The sequence below is a fragment of the Pelecanus crispus genome, chromosome 14, assembly GCF_030463565.1.
Source record: "Pelecanus crispus isolate bPelCri1 chromosome 14, bPelCri1.pri, whole genome shotgun sequence".
NCBI classification, from domain to species: domain Eukaryota; kingdom Metazoa; phylum Chordata; class Aves; order Pelecaniformes; family Pelecanidae; genus Pelecanus; species Pelecanus crispus.
The window spans coordinates 13597171-13611102 of record NC_134656.1 but is presented as its reverse complement, the minus strand read 5'-3'; the positions used below and the strand labels follow the sequence as shown (position 1 = coordinate 13611102).

General features: G+C 37.5%; 1 protein-coding gene across 6 annotated transcripts in view; it reads left to right on the top strand.

The window, feature by feature from the left end:
* Nucleotides 1-11749, top strand: part of ZMYND8 (zinc finger MYND-type containing 8) — a 61155-nt gene extending 49406 nt beyond the window's left edge. For 3 of the 6 annotated variants that reach the window (XM_075721000.1, XM_075720999.1, XM_075720998.1), the window contains exons 16-21: nt 804-994; nt 2020-2100; nt 3196-3274; nt 4997-5236; nt 5403-5560; nt 10273-11749. In XM_075721000.1, the coding sequence (XP_075577115.1) occupies nt 804-994; nt 2020-2100; nt 3196-3274; nt 4997-5236; nt 5403-5560; nt 10273-10374 (851 nt within the window). In that variant the 3' untranslated portion in view covers nt 10375-11749. Of the gene's footprint in view, nt 1-803; nt 995-2019; nt 2101-3195; nt 3275-4996; nt 5237-5402; nt 5561-5860; nt 7066-10272 lie in introns of those variants that run through there. The other 3 variants (XR_012831623.1, XM_075720997.1, XM_075721001.1) reach the window with 3 other exon arrangements.
* The last annotated feature ends 2183 nt before the right edge of the window (nt 11750-13932 follow it).

Here is a 13932-nt window from a genome sequence, read left to right as displayed (position 1 = left end):
TATTTAAGGCAGATAAGTCATTAGGGATTAAAAGGTGAGGGTCTTTGCATTTTGATTTGTACTCTTATTTTTTAATTACCCACTGTTTAAGATTATTTGAAATATTGACCAAAGATGAGAAAACTTTTCTTATCCTGTTTGAGTTTACACTATGCATAACTTCTTTGCTTTAATGAGTTAATCTAATGTTGCATTCCTTGCTCTGCAGCCAACCAAAGGCTAATGTTGATCTGGATGTATGTGTATTAAACATGTCGCAACAATACTAATAATTAGTAGCATTAATAACAAAAGAATGGGAATAACACCAGGAAGTATTATTAAAGTAGGCTTTCTTCTTCAACAGTGGCTCACTAAACCTTGTTTCAAAGCAAAAAGAAAAGAAATTCAATATTATGTTTCAAAATTACGACAGATGTAAATGTCAAAGTCTAACTTATGCTCATATGTATGGTATTAGTTGGGAGTTCTCCAAATTGAGAGGTTAGGAAGCGAATTCCTAGGAAGTGCGATGGAAAAGTCCCAAAATGGGAGGAATACAGATCTGAGGGAGAATTTTGCATTGACCAATCTAAGTTTCAAAGATATGTTTGCTTCATTACCTTTAAGCTTTACAATTATGTACATGTTCAGTGGCTGGGCACTGTATAATTAATTGATTAAATGGCACAATTGTATAAGTAATGTAAGTCTTTGAAATGGTTAGGTGCACACATTTAAGTTAGACGTTAAAGTTAGAAGTTTGCCTATTTATTTTCATAATTGCTTATGTGATTGATCCGCTGTATGTTCTCTTTTCTTAGCTGTGCAGCAAAAAGAGATCACCCAGAGCACTTCCACATCCACTATAACCTTGGTTACAAGTACTCAACCTATTTCTATGGTTACCAGTTCTGGATCTGCAAGTACACTTTCTTCCTCAGTTAATACAGACTTGCCAATTGCAACCGCTTCAGCTGATGTGGCTGCAGATATTGCTAAATATACTAGCAAAGTAAGTTCTTGAGCAAGGTTTTCTTGAAATTTTATTTTGAATTGAACTTTGACATTTTTGACATTTCAGATTCTGAAATAACTTCATTCTGAGGTTGTCATATGTTGCAAATTCATTCTACTAGGTAGGAACAGCTAGATTTTGACGAAAGTGCTGGACCATCTTTTTAGAGCTGGCTGAATGCTGCCATTCCAGGCCAGAGTGTGTCTATGATAGCCTTCAGCTGCTTGGACACTTTAGACCCTTTTCTTCTCATGTTCCCCCATTGCTGCTGCTTATTTATTCTGCATTATATTTTGGACCATTTTCTGTGTTTTCTTCTAAATGTGTAGATATCCCCTCAGTATCGTATTTACAGTAAACATTAATATTTCTTCATCTGTGTCTAGTAATACATATACAAAAATGTAGTTTTGTTGTAAAACACTAGCTTCATCAGATGGTAACTTGTCATAAGTGTGTGTTCGTGTATTAAAACTGAAGAGAAGTTGTTAAAGAGAAGATGTGGTGTGATATTTGTATCATAATAGTGACAGTGAGGGATGGGACATTAGCTTTTCATATACTCTCTCAGATCCTAAAATTAAAAAATCAAGGTGAATATTATATAAGGAAATAAAGTTGAGTACCCAGGCATTAAAAGCACCAGAATTAATGTTGACTATTAACTTTCAGTGTTCTCAAGTCAGCCATATGGTCTTAGTGAGATTGTCAGTGGACAGCAATGTCAGTAAATGTATTTTTTTTTTTTTAATTGAGTTTCTTCCCCAAACTCATGTTTATATTTTTTGTTCGTAAATTATATCAATGGCAATTTCTTGGAAAAGTAGAAGGTCAAGCAGTTCACCAGTTCAGGACACTGAACTTCTAAATAGTCCTCTAAAAGTAGACCCAGATCAATATAGAGAGAGATATGGGGCATTGTTGGTAGTAATGTAAGTTCACATTAGAGTGGTTGAAAGGAAGTGAAAGTGGGTATCTATTAAAAATATATATCAAAGAATTTTTTTTTTTTTGTCTTCCAGATGATGGATGCCATCAAAGGAACAATGACTGAAATATATAACGATCTTTCAAAAAATACTACTGGAAGTACAATAGCTGAGGTTAGTGTAAGATAAATAAAATCGTACTGCTTGTATTTTAACTTTGAAAGTTGCAAAATAATATTTTTTTATATAGAAGTACCATATAACTATACCTACAAAGTATTATAAATTGAGACTGTCTGGAGATCCTCATTTCTATCCTGTTTTAGAAGTAATGGTTAGAGTGGTAGAGAAAAACACTGAAAAAATACCAGATGGGCTCAGTAAGATAAGTAGCAAGAACAGTAAGCCTTCAAGCCCAGATACTTAAAAGTTTCTGTTGAGGCTTTAATTTTGTGTCACCTTGTTTAAAATCAGAAATGAAGTCCTCTTTTTGAAGGTATCTTTCTTTCAAAGCATGTATTTGTCCACTAGAGGAAGAAGATTGGAATTTACTTGTGGTGCAGTAGCTTATTCCAGTTATGTGACTATGACCATAGTTTTTAATACTTTTAATACTTTTTGCATTTTTCATTAAATGCTATATGTTGCTTTTAATTGTCTCCAAAGGTAGTAGTTAGTATGTTTTAAGTGTTTTCTTTAAACGTGGAAAAAGAAGATTAAGCAGTGTAAACTAAGTACAAATGTGAACAACTAAAGCTCAGAGTTAAAAGTGTGATGGTTTGTTTGCTTGTTTTAACCAAAATAAGGAAGTCACAATTTTGAGCAATGATACTTGTATTCCCAATCCACAGTGAATGAAAAAATTGCTTTCCTAAGTCTCATCTAGTTAAACAATAAAAAAAAAAAGTCATACTAATAAATGCAAGCAAAACTGAGGAAGAGGTTTTTGATTCCAGTCAGAGAAATAGGAGACTCAACTAATTTCAGAGGAAGCAAGAGCAAGTTTAATAGAATTGCTTTTTGTTTTCAAACAATCCTGTACTTTTTATGGTAGGAAAATCTAACAAACAAATATTTAGAATACTTCAGACTTTTGTTTGGGGTTTACTATGGTCTTGTCTTCATGTTAGTAAGAAGGAACCTTGATGTAACCTTGATGTAACCTTGATGTAAGGCTCTTTGCTTTGGGCATGTTTTTCTGTATAATAATTATGTATTATACACTACACCTTGTTTATTATTACTAACTATTAAATTTTTAATATTTAGATTCGGCGTTTGAGGATTGAGATAGAAAAACTTCAATGGTTACATCAACAGGAACTCTCCGAAATGAAGCATAACCTAGGTATGAAAATGGCAGTCCAAAACAAATACTACAAATTGTCCAAGTGAAGGACATAAAACCATATATAATGTGCTGTGCTGATGTTAGCGGACACCTTTTGAGTATGTACACAAAGTTACTTCTTTCTGTGTGTAGTAAGCAACAAGCATTCAGCCCTCTGAGACAAATTTAGACTAAAGAGAGCTTTTGATAGGAGAGAATAATTCTTTATGCATCATTGGATAATCCCTCTTCATGAGCTATTTTATGCTGATTACTTCATTCTAATTCTCATATGAACCAGGTTCTGATAATATAGCAATTGGGGGAACCTGCTTCCTCTGGTATCTTTGGAGATTGTAGCTCACATTTTGATTCAGATCAGCTGTTGGTGTATATACTTATTTATTTAAAGTGAATAGTCAACCTTGACTCAGTCTTGATGCCAGACTGTCAGTGAAATAAATGCAAAATACTACCTTAAACAGATAAAGGAATATTCATCCTAGGAGGGGGATTTCATCTCTACATTCATTCAACCATATGGGCAGGAAATGAAAGCATGTGATTCCTCTTAAATTTTCTTTATTTAATGCACTGTCTGTGGGAAGAAGGTTGCAATTGAGTGATCAAGTCTCCTTTAAGCTACATGCAATCCAAACAGCCTTAGGACTGCGTAATACAGTGTCCTTGTCTACTTTTTGACTCTCTTTTTGCAGAGCATATCTGGAATGAAACTGAATTAAGGGCTGAATAACTCCATATTCAGACTCATGTCTTTGGTTTGTTAATACCATTTTGCTCTTTCAAATCAGGGTAGACCATTTTTTCCACTGCTGCAGTCAGTTATAACAATCTTCAGAATTACTTGGGTATGGCAACAACTTGTCTGCAACTCACAGAACTGAAGTTTTAAGTGTGGTCAGAAATAAAAGAAAAATCCTTTACACCCTTTGTCACCAGTCTTAAGCTACTGATTTAAATTAACACCTTCAATGGTGTTTTGAAAGTATGTCAACTTCAGAGTTTTTCAGAAGACTCAGAGATTCATCCTGAGTCAAGGTGGCCAGAATCGGAATGCTTTATTTGTATTTGCCCACTTTCTTGAAGATTCTGTCAAGCTGTCTTTCACTCATAGTCGCTTATAGTGACTGAGGTATCAATTCATAATTGCTTTAATAGTGGGTGCCTCTCAGAGCGATCTTGAAGTAAGGCTCAAATTTACAGCTTCATTCAGGTAATGATGAGTTTTTACAACCTTGCCAGTGTCCTGCTTGGAACTTTCATATTTTTCTTTGTAAAGAAACCAAGATACAATGGACAATTGATTTGCTGTTATTTATGAGAAAAGAGAAGCAATACAATTCTCTCTATTTTCTGAGTATTGGAGCAGAACAAAAGTTTAGGTTTGTAAAGACGAAGTATGTTAGCAGCAGCTGCATACATCCTTTTTGTGTTTATGCTGTACTTGGTACACTTGGATTCTGATCCTTTGTGGGACATAGAGAACTAAAGTGTTAGATGGAAGGTTAAGGGTAAAAATCATGGTGCCAGAGCAAGAAAAGAAGATGGAAGACTTTCATTTGTTGACTAGGTACAAAACAGAGATGCCCAAACTCAGGGAATATTTTGATTGTTAGTTTTAAATTCATGTTGTCTTTAGACTCATGAAAATTATTGGTTTGCACCTTGCTGTTGGGGAGTGGAAAATGCAAAACTCATCTTCCTTTGCATTTTGAGTAGAACTGACAATGGCTGAAATGCGTCAGAGTCTAGAACAAGAACGAGATCGTTTGATTGCTGAGGTGAAGAAGCAGCTGGAATTGGAAAAGCAGCAAGCAGTGGATGAAACTAAAAAGAAGCAGTGGTGTGCTAACTGCAAGAAAGAGGCCATTTTTTATTGCTGTTGGAATACTAGCTACTGTGACTATCCCTGCCAACAAGCTCACTGGCCTGAGCATATGAAATCGTGCACGCAATCAGGTAATCTTGCTCTGGGTTGCCTGTGTCACAGCTGAGGGGGTTAGGGTGGGTGGAATACAAGTGACTCAATATTCTGCATTTGCATGGGTGCAGATGTGCCTTGAAGAGTGACTGTGGACTGGTACACACGAGTAGCGGCTACTTTCTCTTTTTTCCTTTATTTTAGCTACTGCAACACAGCAAGAAACAGATACTGAAATTAGCACAGAAACATTAAATAAATCATCCCAGCCCAGTTCAAGTGTGCAGCCTACACCCACAGAAACAGCCAGCACCCCTAAGGAAAAGGAAGGTTCAGCTGATAAAAGCAAAGAGAGCATTACAGTGAGTATCATTGTGGTCATTTCAGACAAAAATAGTATGTAAGATTTCTCTGAAACCTACCCCTAAAGGCTTCCCTGGATCAGCCAGGAGTTTATGACCGTTTGTATATTTCAAAGAGTGTGATTTGGGGAGTGAGATAGGGAGTTGTGGGGTGTTTTTTTCTTCATCTTGGCAAAAAAAGTCTCCTTCTGCCCTCTGGGAATACCCTTTCCCCTTCACTCATTCCCAATAAAACCTGTGTTGGCTTGACTCATCCTTCCAGCCAAAGGGGACTGGACCTCTCTCTCTCTCTCTCTCCAGGACCCATCAGTGTAGCTTCTGGTCTGGATCTTACGATACAAGTTGCCTTCTGATAAGCAATACTGACTGCAGCACTTCCAAGCCCTTCTTGCCTGGGGGTTCAGAGGCCAAGCTCAAGACCTGCATTCAAATCAACTTACTTTATCACAACAGACTGCCACTAGGGTACCACAATGTTCCATAACACTGATACAACAATTCACCTGGATCTACAGTTAACGGAGCAGTGTGCAGTTATGAAATCCTCCATAGCATCTACTCTGATAGTATTCAGTAGGCAAGGATGAGCAAATGCTCTAATAAAAGGGACTTAACATTGCATATATAGAAAATGTTTATAGAGAAGATTCTGCTTTATAGGTAGGGCTTGACTATTAGCAATTTCAGCATCGTTTTTCTTCTGCCCTTGCAAGATTTATTAAATGAAAAATTTTATGGGGGGGCTGATCCTTCAAACCCTTACACGTGATCCCCCACATCAGTAGGAGCCTTGTTGTATTTTAAAATATTAAAAGCAAACTAATTTTGTAGTATTGTGATTCCAGCATGATGTCTCATTGAGATAGTCCTATAGAATTGGGAAGCATAGTAAACTAGAGAGCTGTGTTCATTTCTTGACACTTTGCTACTGTCTGGTGCTAGATCTCTGGGCTTGACATGTCATCGAAGGGAGTAACTTGGGAAACAGATTTGAACAGGCAAAAAGGATGTGCTGTTCCACCGGAATGCTTTGGTGAAGTTAGTTAAACTCTGGCTCAGTCAATGTTCATATGCATTGTTTGTGGCAGCACAACCTTTGTATTACTGGGGAAATAGGGGATGGGAGAAAATCAATTACCTAAAACTTTTGCCAGGGAATATTCCAGTTATACAAACCTGGAATTGCTTTCACATAGATGTTCTACCTGAAACATCATGCTGTATACATTGATCATGTTCATAATTTGAATTTTGTTTTATTAACAAAGAAGTAACCTGTGAATTCATTAAGATGCAAATTTTTAACACAAACAAAACATCCAACATAAATTTCATATTATAATAATAATAACAACTAGGTGGAATTTATGTAAAAGCTGAGACTTCTACTGAGGTTGCCTGTGCTGTCTCTGCAGATAGCAACAGGTGTGACAAGCAACCAGCCTATAAAACTGGTCCAGGTACCGCAGACCACCACCTATATTCCAACTACTCAACCCACAATTGTAAGTACAATATCATCATTTAAAGTCTGCAGTAGCACTGTTCCTGGCATTAAAATTGCTCAGTATTTCTGGGGGGTTGTCTCCGTCTGCTGTTCTATCACGATATGAATTCACTGGTATAGTCTCAACTTGCAGTGCAAAATGTCTTATTTTGCTGTGCAACATTCCACCCTTTCATTTCATCATTCATTATTGCAAGGATTCAGAAATTGTCATCAAGTATAGCAAAGGCACCAAGGACAGTCAGACTTCCATTTTACATTATGATGTTAGTTATTTGTCCGTTTCATGTATATACTTGACCACAACATCAATGTAAATATATAGAATTCATTTTAAATATCTTTTAAATATCTTTTTGTCTATGGTATCCTAAAGAGATTTAATTAATTCTGAGCTACGCTTGATATTCCTGTGACATCTCAGTAACTATGAAAAAAAATATGCATTCATCAGTAGTGTATCTCCCATGCAGTCTTGCACATTAGCGTTATGAAATTATGAAAAATAGCATTGGAATCAGACCTGGGTTTTTTTCATCAAAGACTTAACCAAGGACACTTGAATTCCCTAGTGTCAGTCACAGAGAATGGGACAGAAGTGAGTTCGATTTTTGTATTTTGTGCACCATAATATCCCATTTTTTCAACTGGTCATGTTCTGCAGTGCTCACTTCAGAGTCAGCATGGCATCTGAGCTGACGTTCTTCTTACCAAAAGGAAATATGCTGATACTGCACTGGTAACTGAACGGCGTGCTCCGTCTCAGTGGTGGGTTCAACAGAAAAGCCTGTGTGCGGATAACTTCAGCTCATTTGCTGACTGAAGCTAGATAATTTATAATAGTAACTACGTACTAATTTAACAGTGTACCTTAATGACACTGTGATTCAGAGGCCTAATTTGCTATAGAAATTACTCTGTCCGTCTCTCTCCTTGTGTACACACACCCACGTGTGCGTGCACACACCCTCCACCCCGCCCCAGCTGCAGGATACATGCCTCTGCATGTGTGTGTCTATGAACGCACACGTACGTACAGTATTTCATAGCCATTATATTCCACACAAATGTTATTGCTCTTAGTGGGGATCATGACTTTTCACATTCCTAGCAGCATTTTAACTCAACCCATTTTGTCTCAACTGAGAGCACTTTGCACCTTTGCAGCATTAGCCCCAAGTTGCTTGGACTGAATTACCGTAACAACAAGGTTTTATATGTGTTTTGAAATCAAACAACAAAGACGTTAGGCTCTTTTGTGAATAGCTGAGAGGTTGTAAGATCATAAGGTGGTTTTGTGTAATATTCAGAAAAATGGCAGTTACCTTCTTCGGTTTTCTGTAATACAAAGTGTATTGAGTTATGTAAAGCATAATTGGAACGTCTGAAAGGTTTCAACCTTTATTTGTGCATGTTTAAAACTTTGTACACATTTGCATTAGTCTTGCACAGCTACAGACACCTCTGTATTCTAATGACTGCACGTGCAATTTAAATAATTTGGAACCTTAGTGCATGTTTAATATGTATGCAAAATGTACATATGTGTAAAACTGGCAGAGGTGGAAAATTTACCTCTCAGGGAATGATCTTAACACATTTAAGGAGTCTCGCACATTCCATATCCTGATCGCTGTAAGAACTGAAACTTAATTTTTGCATTTGTGTAAGTGTGTGTATTTAAAAGGCGACTGCGGCAACCTTAATTTCCCCACCTGTAGTACTAACGGTGACTTACATAATGGCTTCTTTAGGGTTCAATTTGCACTTTGTTTCCAACTAGGAATTTCTTCCTCTGAACAACTTCCAGTGTATCTTCTGGGTACCATTTCCATCGAAACCTCTATACGCATCCAAAATCATTACAAAATGGCAGTAATCTTGAATTTATTTAGCAAATTGGTTCCGTGTTTGGTTTTTATCCTTTCTGCAGTTAAAATAATGTAAAAATATTAATTCATCATCTTTGCATTCCAGGGAATGGAATGAGTAGGCTTCTGGAAGGCACAGACTTTGTCACAGAGGAGCTGCTAAACACTCTAGGCTGTAATCCATCTCAGTAGGGATACTCACAATCTTTGTCAAACACCATGAAGACACTAATGTGGTTTCTTAAAACAATGTGGGGAAACATTGGGCTTCAGTGAACTTGTATTTCTTCTTCCATGTTCTCTTTGGAATGTCACACTACCATCAGGGGAAGATCTGTGCATCCCTTTCAGATTCCTCAAAATCTCCCTTCCTGTTTCTTCCACAAAATATTGTGAACTGAAATGGATGCATTTGTTTGATCACCAGTTGTGCATCACTGGAATTGTATCACAACATACTTGCAGTTTGTACGGTATAGACATTTCTAGACTTTCTCACATTTTTGGAGGAAGGTTAAGATACAGACTTAAGATTCAATAAATCCTTTTCCAGATCTTCCAGAGTGATGTGACCTTGACCAGATTGTTTAACATTCTTGTGCCTTTGTCTCTGCATCTGTAGAATCAATTACCACCTATAGAGATGTCCTGAAACTTCATTTGTCAAGATTTATAAATCATGATCTGTATGATGGAAGTGAAAAGTTTATTCTATATTAATATTTTTACAGGGTGTATAAGACAGTTCCCAGTAATGCTGATGTTTTTGTTATTGATTTGTGCAAAAGTTAACTTAAGTACTTTTTTTGTTCAAATGGATGTTCTTTGTTCTCTTCTGTGTAGACTGAATGCATGGGGGAGTTCCTTCTGGGGAAAAAGATTTAAGTAACGTGTAACAAGAATATACTTATAAACAAGGGTATTTTTGTACTCCAGTTTGATTTGTCAAAACTTTTTCAAATGACAAAGGATTTTCTTAGCCCTTTTTCCTCTTCCCATGTATTAGTTTGGGGAAAATACATAACTGGATGTAGTGACTATGAAAACCTAATTCTCCAAGCACAGACAGAGTGTGTACAGTACCTATAGGACCACCTGTCCCTGTAATTATGTAGTAGTAATAATAATAATACAGAAAAACTCTTGGCTGTCGGAAAGTAGTAACACTACTTTCTACCCTGGAATCAGGTAATATTGTGGTAATAAAGGTATTAGTTCTTGCACAAAATTGGAACTTGTTCTGGATTTTCCCTGGAAAATAAATCTCTCTTTCTGTGGTCATGTTTATGTGACCTTTAACATAACAATATGTTTCTCTTGGTTTTAATCCACAGACCATTCCTGTAGTGGTAAGTCCTTCTGCTGGGACAGTGGCAATGAGAACTGGAGTTCAGTATGTTCAGACCACAATGCCAGTCCAAGTACGAAGAGTCTAACTGCTAACAAGAAGTCCATACAATTGTTGGAATAAATAAATCTAATAGAAATGTGAAAAATAAACACAGTTCTTTGGATTAACCTCAAAGGTTCAGACTTTAGCTTTGTATATGTGTACAAAGCATTAACTACACTACATTAATGTAAAGCATTAGCGCTGGCTTAGAAAAGCTGAGGACAGGTAAGATCCATATTAAATCTATGCTTCTTTTGTAAATAATGTACAATTTGTGGATGTCATTAAAGTTAGAGTACCATCTCCTTTTTATATTTGTATTGACTTTAACTTATAAAGAGCGTCTGAAGTTGGAAAAGGAAGGTTTCAAACAGCCTTATCACAAGCTAACACTGAAAACTGGTCTTGGGAAACTGCAGTTATGCATCAAATAATGTAATCATGAGAATCTGAACAACTTGATTCGCATTGGGATTGAAAAAAATTTCTGCACTTTGAAACTCTTGTGGAATTTCTTTGCGCAACCAAGTGATGAAGGGTATCTTTTTTCAGTTAATTGTATTAGGCAAATTATGACATTTCCAATCTGTGGACCTGCAATGCATAAAGATTTACATTGTTTTTTACAATGACCAGACTGTTAAAATTTATATTGTTTACAGGTTAAAAATTAAGTTAAAATTTCCTTCAGTCTAATATCAGAAAAGTTGGAAAGTGTAATACCAGCTGGTTGTAGCATGACAACCTGATGATCACTGATATCAAAGATTGAGAAAAGTAAAGTTTGTTCCTACGCTTCACAGTTCAGTTTTCTTTTTTTTAAAAAAAAAAAAAAAATCCTCCAAAAGGACTTTGAACAAGAACTAGGTGTGGAGAAAAACATGGATCAGGAAACATGGGCAAAGGACTTTTGATGCTGGGCCAGAGCATGTATTATTTATATGATGGAATTTATGTTTTTATGTAAGCATGAAACAGTACAGTATGAGAGAAAGTAACCCATGAAAATGCTGTCTGTTACACTTATACTGTAGTACCATTTTGTATGTTGTGTAAAACGAAAGCATTGAACAAAGCAAAGGTGATGTATGTATATGAGAAAATTAATTGTATGATATCATTCCAGTACATTCTGTTGTACATTTTAGTCATGTTGATTTCTCCCATTGTTTATAAAAGAATGCGGTTTGTACAGTCTCCAGCTAGTACCCATATTAGAGGGAAAAAAGTATTAGAAGAAAAAAAAAACGAGAACAGAATATTCGTGAATTGCAGTTGTGTCAAAAATAGCCTAGCTGGCCTTATTTGTGAAGCATAATTGCTTTTAGCATATGGAAGTATTTTTTCACATTTTCTTTGTATAAAATTTGTATTAAACTTAAAGATCTTTTTTGACAATTGTGTTTCTTTGTGACTAAGACAGGTGACACACACGATATGCTTTGGGTTTCTCCAATTTCTCCAATTTTTCAAGAAACTTCACAAATTTTTTATTAAACTGTTTTAGAAAAATGTTCTGTGTTCCTAGATTTCCAGTTTTGTTTCAATCTGGATGAATGTTCATTTCTGCACAGTCTCCAGATCACAGATAATTTCACTTATGTTGGGATCTCCTGTCTCAGAAGTGTGGGACCTTTGAATCCAAGCCTGTCAAATCTGAGGAAAAACAAAGCAGCGTTGGCAGTCCGTCCATAAGAAGCCAGTTACGTATAAAACTCAGTAGCATCCATTTTCTCTCAGTTTTAACAGCAGCAGAGGTCCATTGCTTGTTGTGTAAAGTTTATGCGTTGGTTGGATTGGGGTCGGACCGATGTGCGTAGTCTTGTTAGGTGTATTTGGGGTCAGAAATGGGGACGTGGATCGTGAGTACAGTTGTAGCCCTCTAAGAGGGTGTGAATTGGGCAAGACTGCTGTGTGCGACTTAATTACCTGTTAGAAGAAAGAGCAGGCCAATGGAATAGCTCACTGTGAAATCTTACTGTCAATACTGTCTTCAAGTTCCTACTCCTGTAGGTACCTTGTTAGATGCATTTGTAAAGCAACTAAAATTAATGTTCCCAGTGCTACAATCTTACAAATCTTGAAAGCTTGAAATGGTGTTTTGGCCTTCCTCATGTCATCTGAGTGCTGGTATCACTGAAACAAGCTCTCGTGTTAGGAGGAAAAAGGAAAGAGGTGGACAAGTCAAAAATTGTTATAGGAAACTACGCTGCTTTCTGAAGCCTGTGTTTTTTTCTTTTAATGGGCATTGTTTTTTCTATACAAGGGCTTTCTTTCCTCATGAGAAATAATAGGTGACCAAATCCTAGTAAAGATTTATATAAATATAAAATAACAACTCCCAACAAGAGTTATCAGGTCAAGATCAAAATAACATCTTGGATGTTCTGGTGACTGTATTTTTTCCACATTTTAGCTAGTTACGGTATGAAGTTCATGTTTTTCTGATTATTATTTTGCGTTAACTGAAGTGAAGGAAGAACACATCTCTGGCTTGGACATTACGGGAGGAGATGACACTGATGTGACATGAATTTGAAAGACAGGCTGCGACTTTAATGTACGACTGAACGCCATGACTAGGCATAAGCTGCATCCATCACTTGTGCCTGGAGTATCCCTCTACCCGATGTAGTGTGTCCCTTGTTTGTTTCGGATCCAATTTTTTTTGGAAAAATTAATGCGTTGGGTCTGGAATTTTTACCTCTTTCTGGTGGTGACAGTTCATCAGTTGTGGTACCTGACTCAGTCCTGGACTGAAGACAGAGTCTGGGTGGCTGCCCCTTCATCGTCCAGCTGCAAAGGGCGCTGCCAATGACCTGCTCTTGAGGTGACGGCGGGCGGGGGCAGTAAACTGTAAATAATGAGAAGCCTCTTTGGCCAGGCACCACCCTGGGGAAGCTTCCTTTGCTTCAGCTACAGGCACTGGCTGTCCCTCGGGTTTGCCATCCTCTGTTACAACCTACTGAAGACGTGTGGGCATACTACTGCTGATTCCTCTGGTCTGGGGGACAAAATTAACTTGTCTTGGAGTTTGAGCTTAGAAATCTCTATATTATTATTATTGTAATCGATCAGCACGTGGGCCTTCCGTTAGGAGGAAGGAGGGGAGGCTGACACTGGTGTTCCTTATCTAGGCCAGTCAGCTCCAAAGCGTTACTGGGCTGTGGCAGTATTTTCCTGGGTTTAGCGTTAGTTCAGGAAGGCAGGTGCTAATACCGCATTCAAGGTGGTCTGAGGTTTTGGTTTAGCCCCCCAGACGGTGTGGTCTGGATGGAGTTCACCACAGCAAGGTTTCATCGCAGGGGCCCCATGTCGGCATAGGGATGCAGGGAGCAGACGCAGGAAGCTGGATCCGCGCCACGTCCAAACTGGAACCTTGCAGGCTGGCAATGGATGCAGGGCTTCAGAATTTGCCATCGGTTGCGCTGTCGCCCTCTTATGCCGGTGCTTGCTGAATTAGCTTTTCGGCGCTTAAATCATAGAAATGTAAGTGCTGATATTGCAGAGGAACATGGAGCAGCCACAAGGAACGTTCTCTGCCCAGAGCCGTAGGCTCCTCGGCTTTTCATCCTCCTCAGTGCAGAGGTGTCGGGTCAGA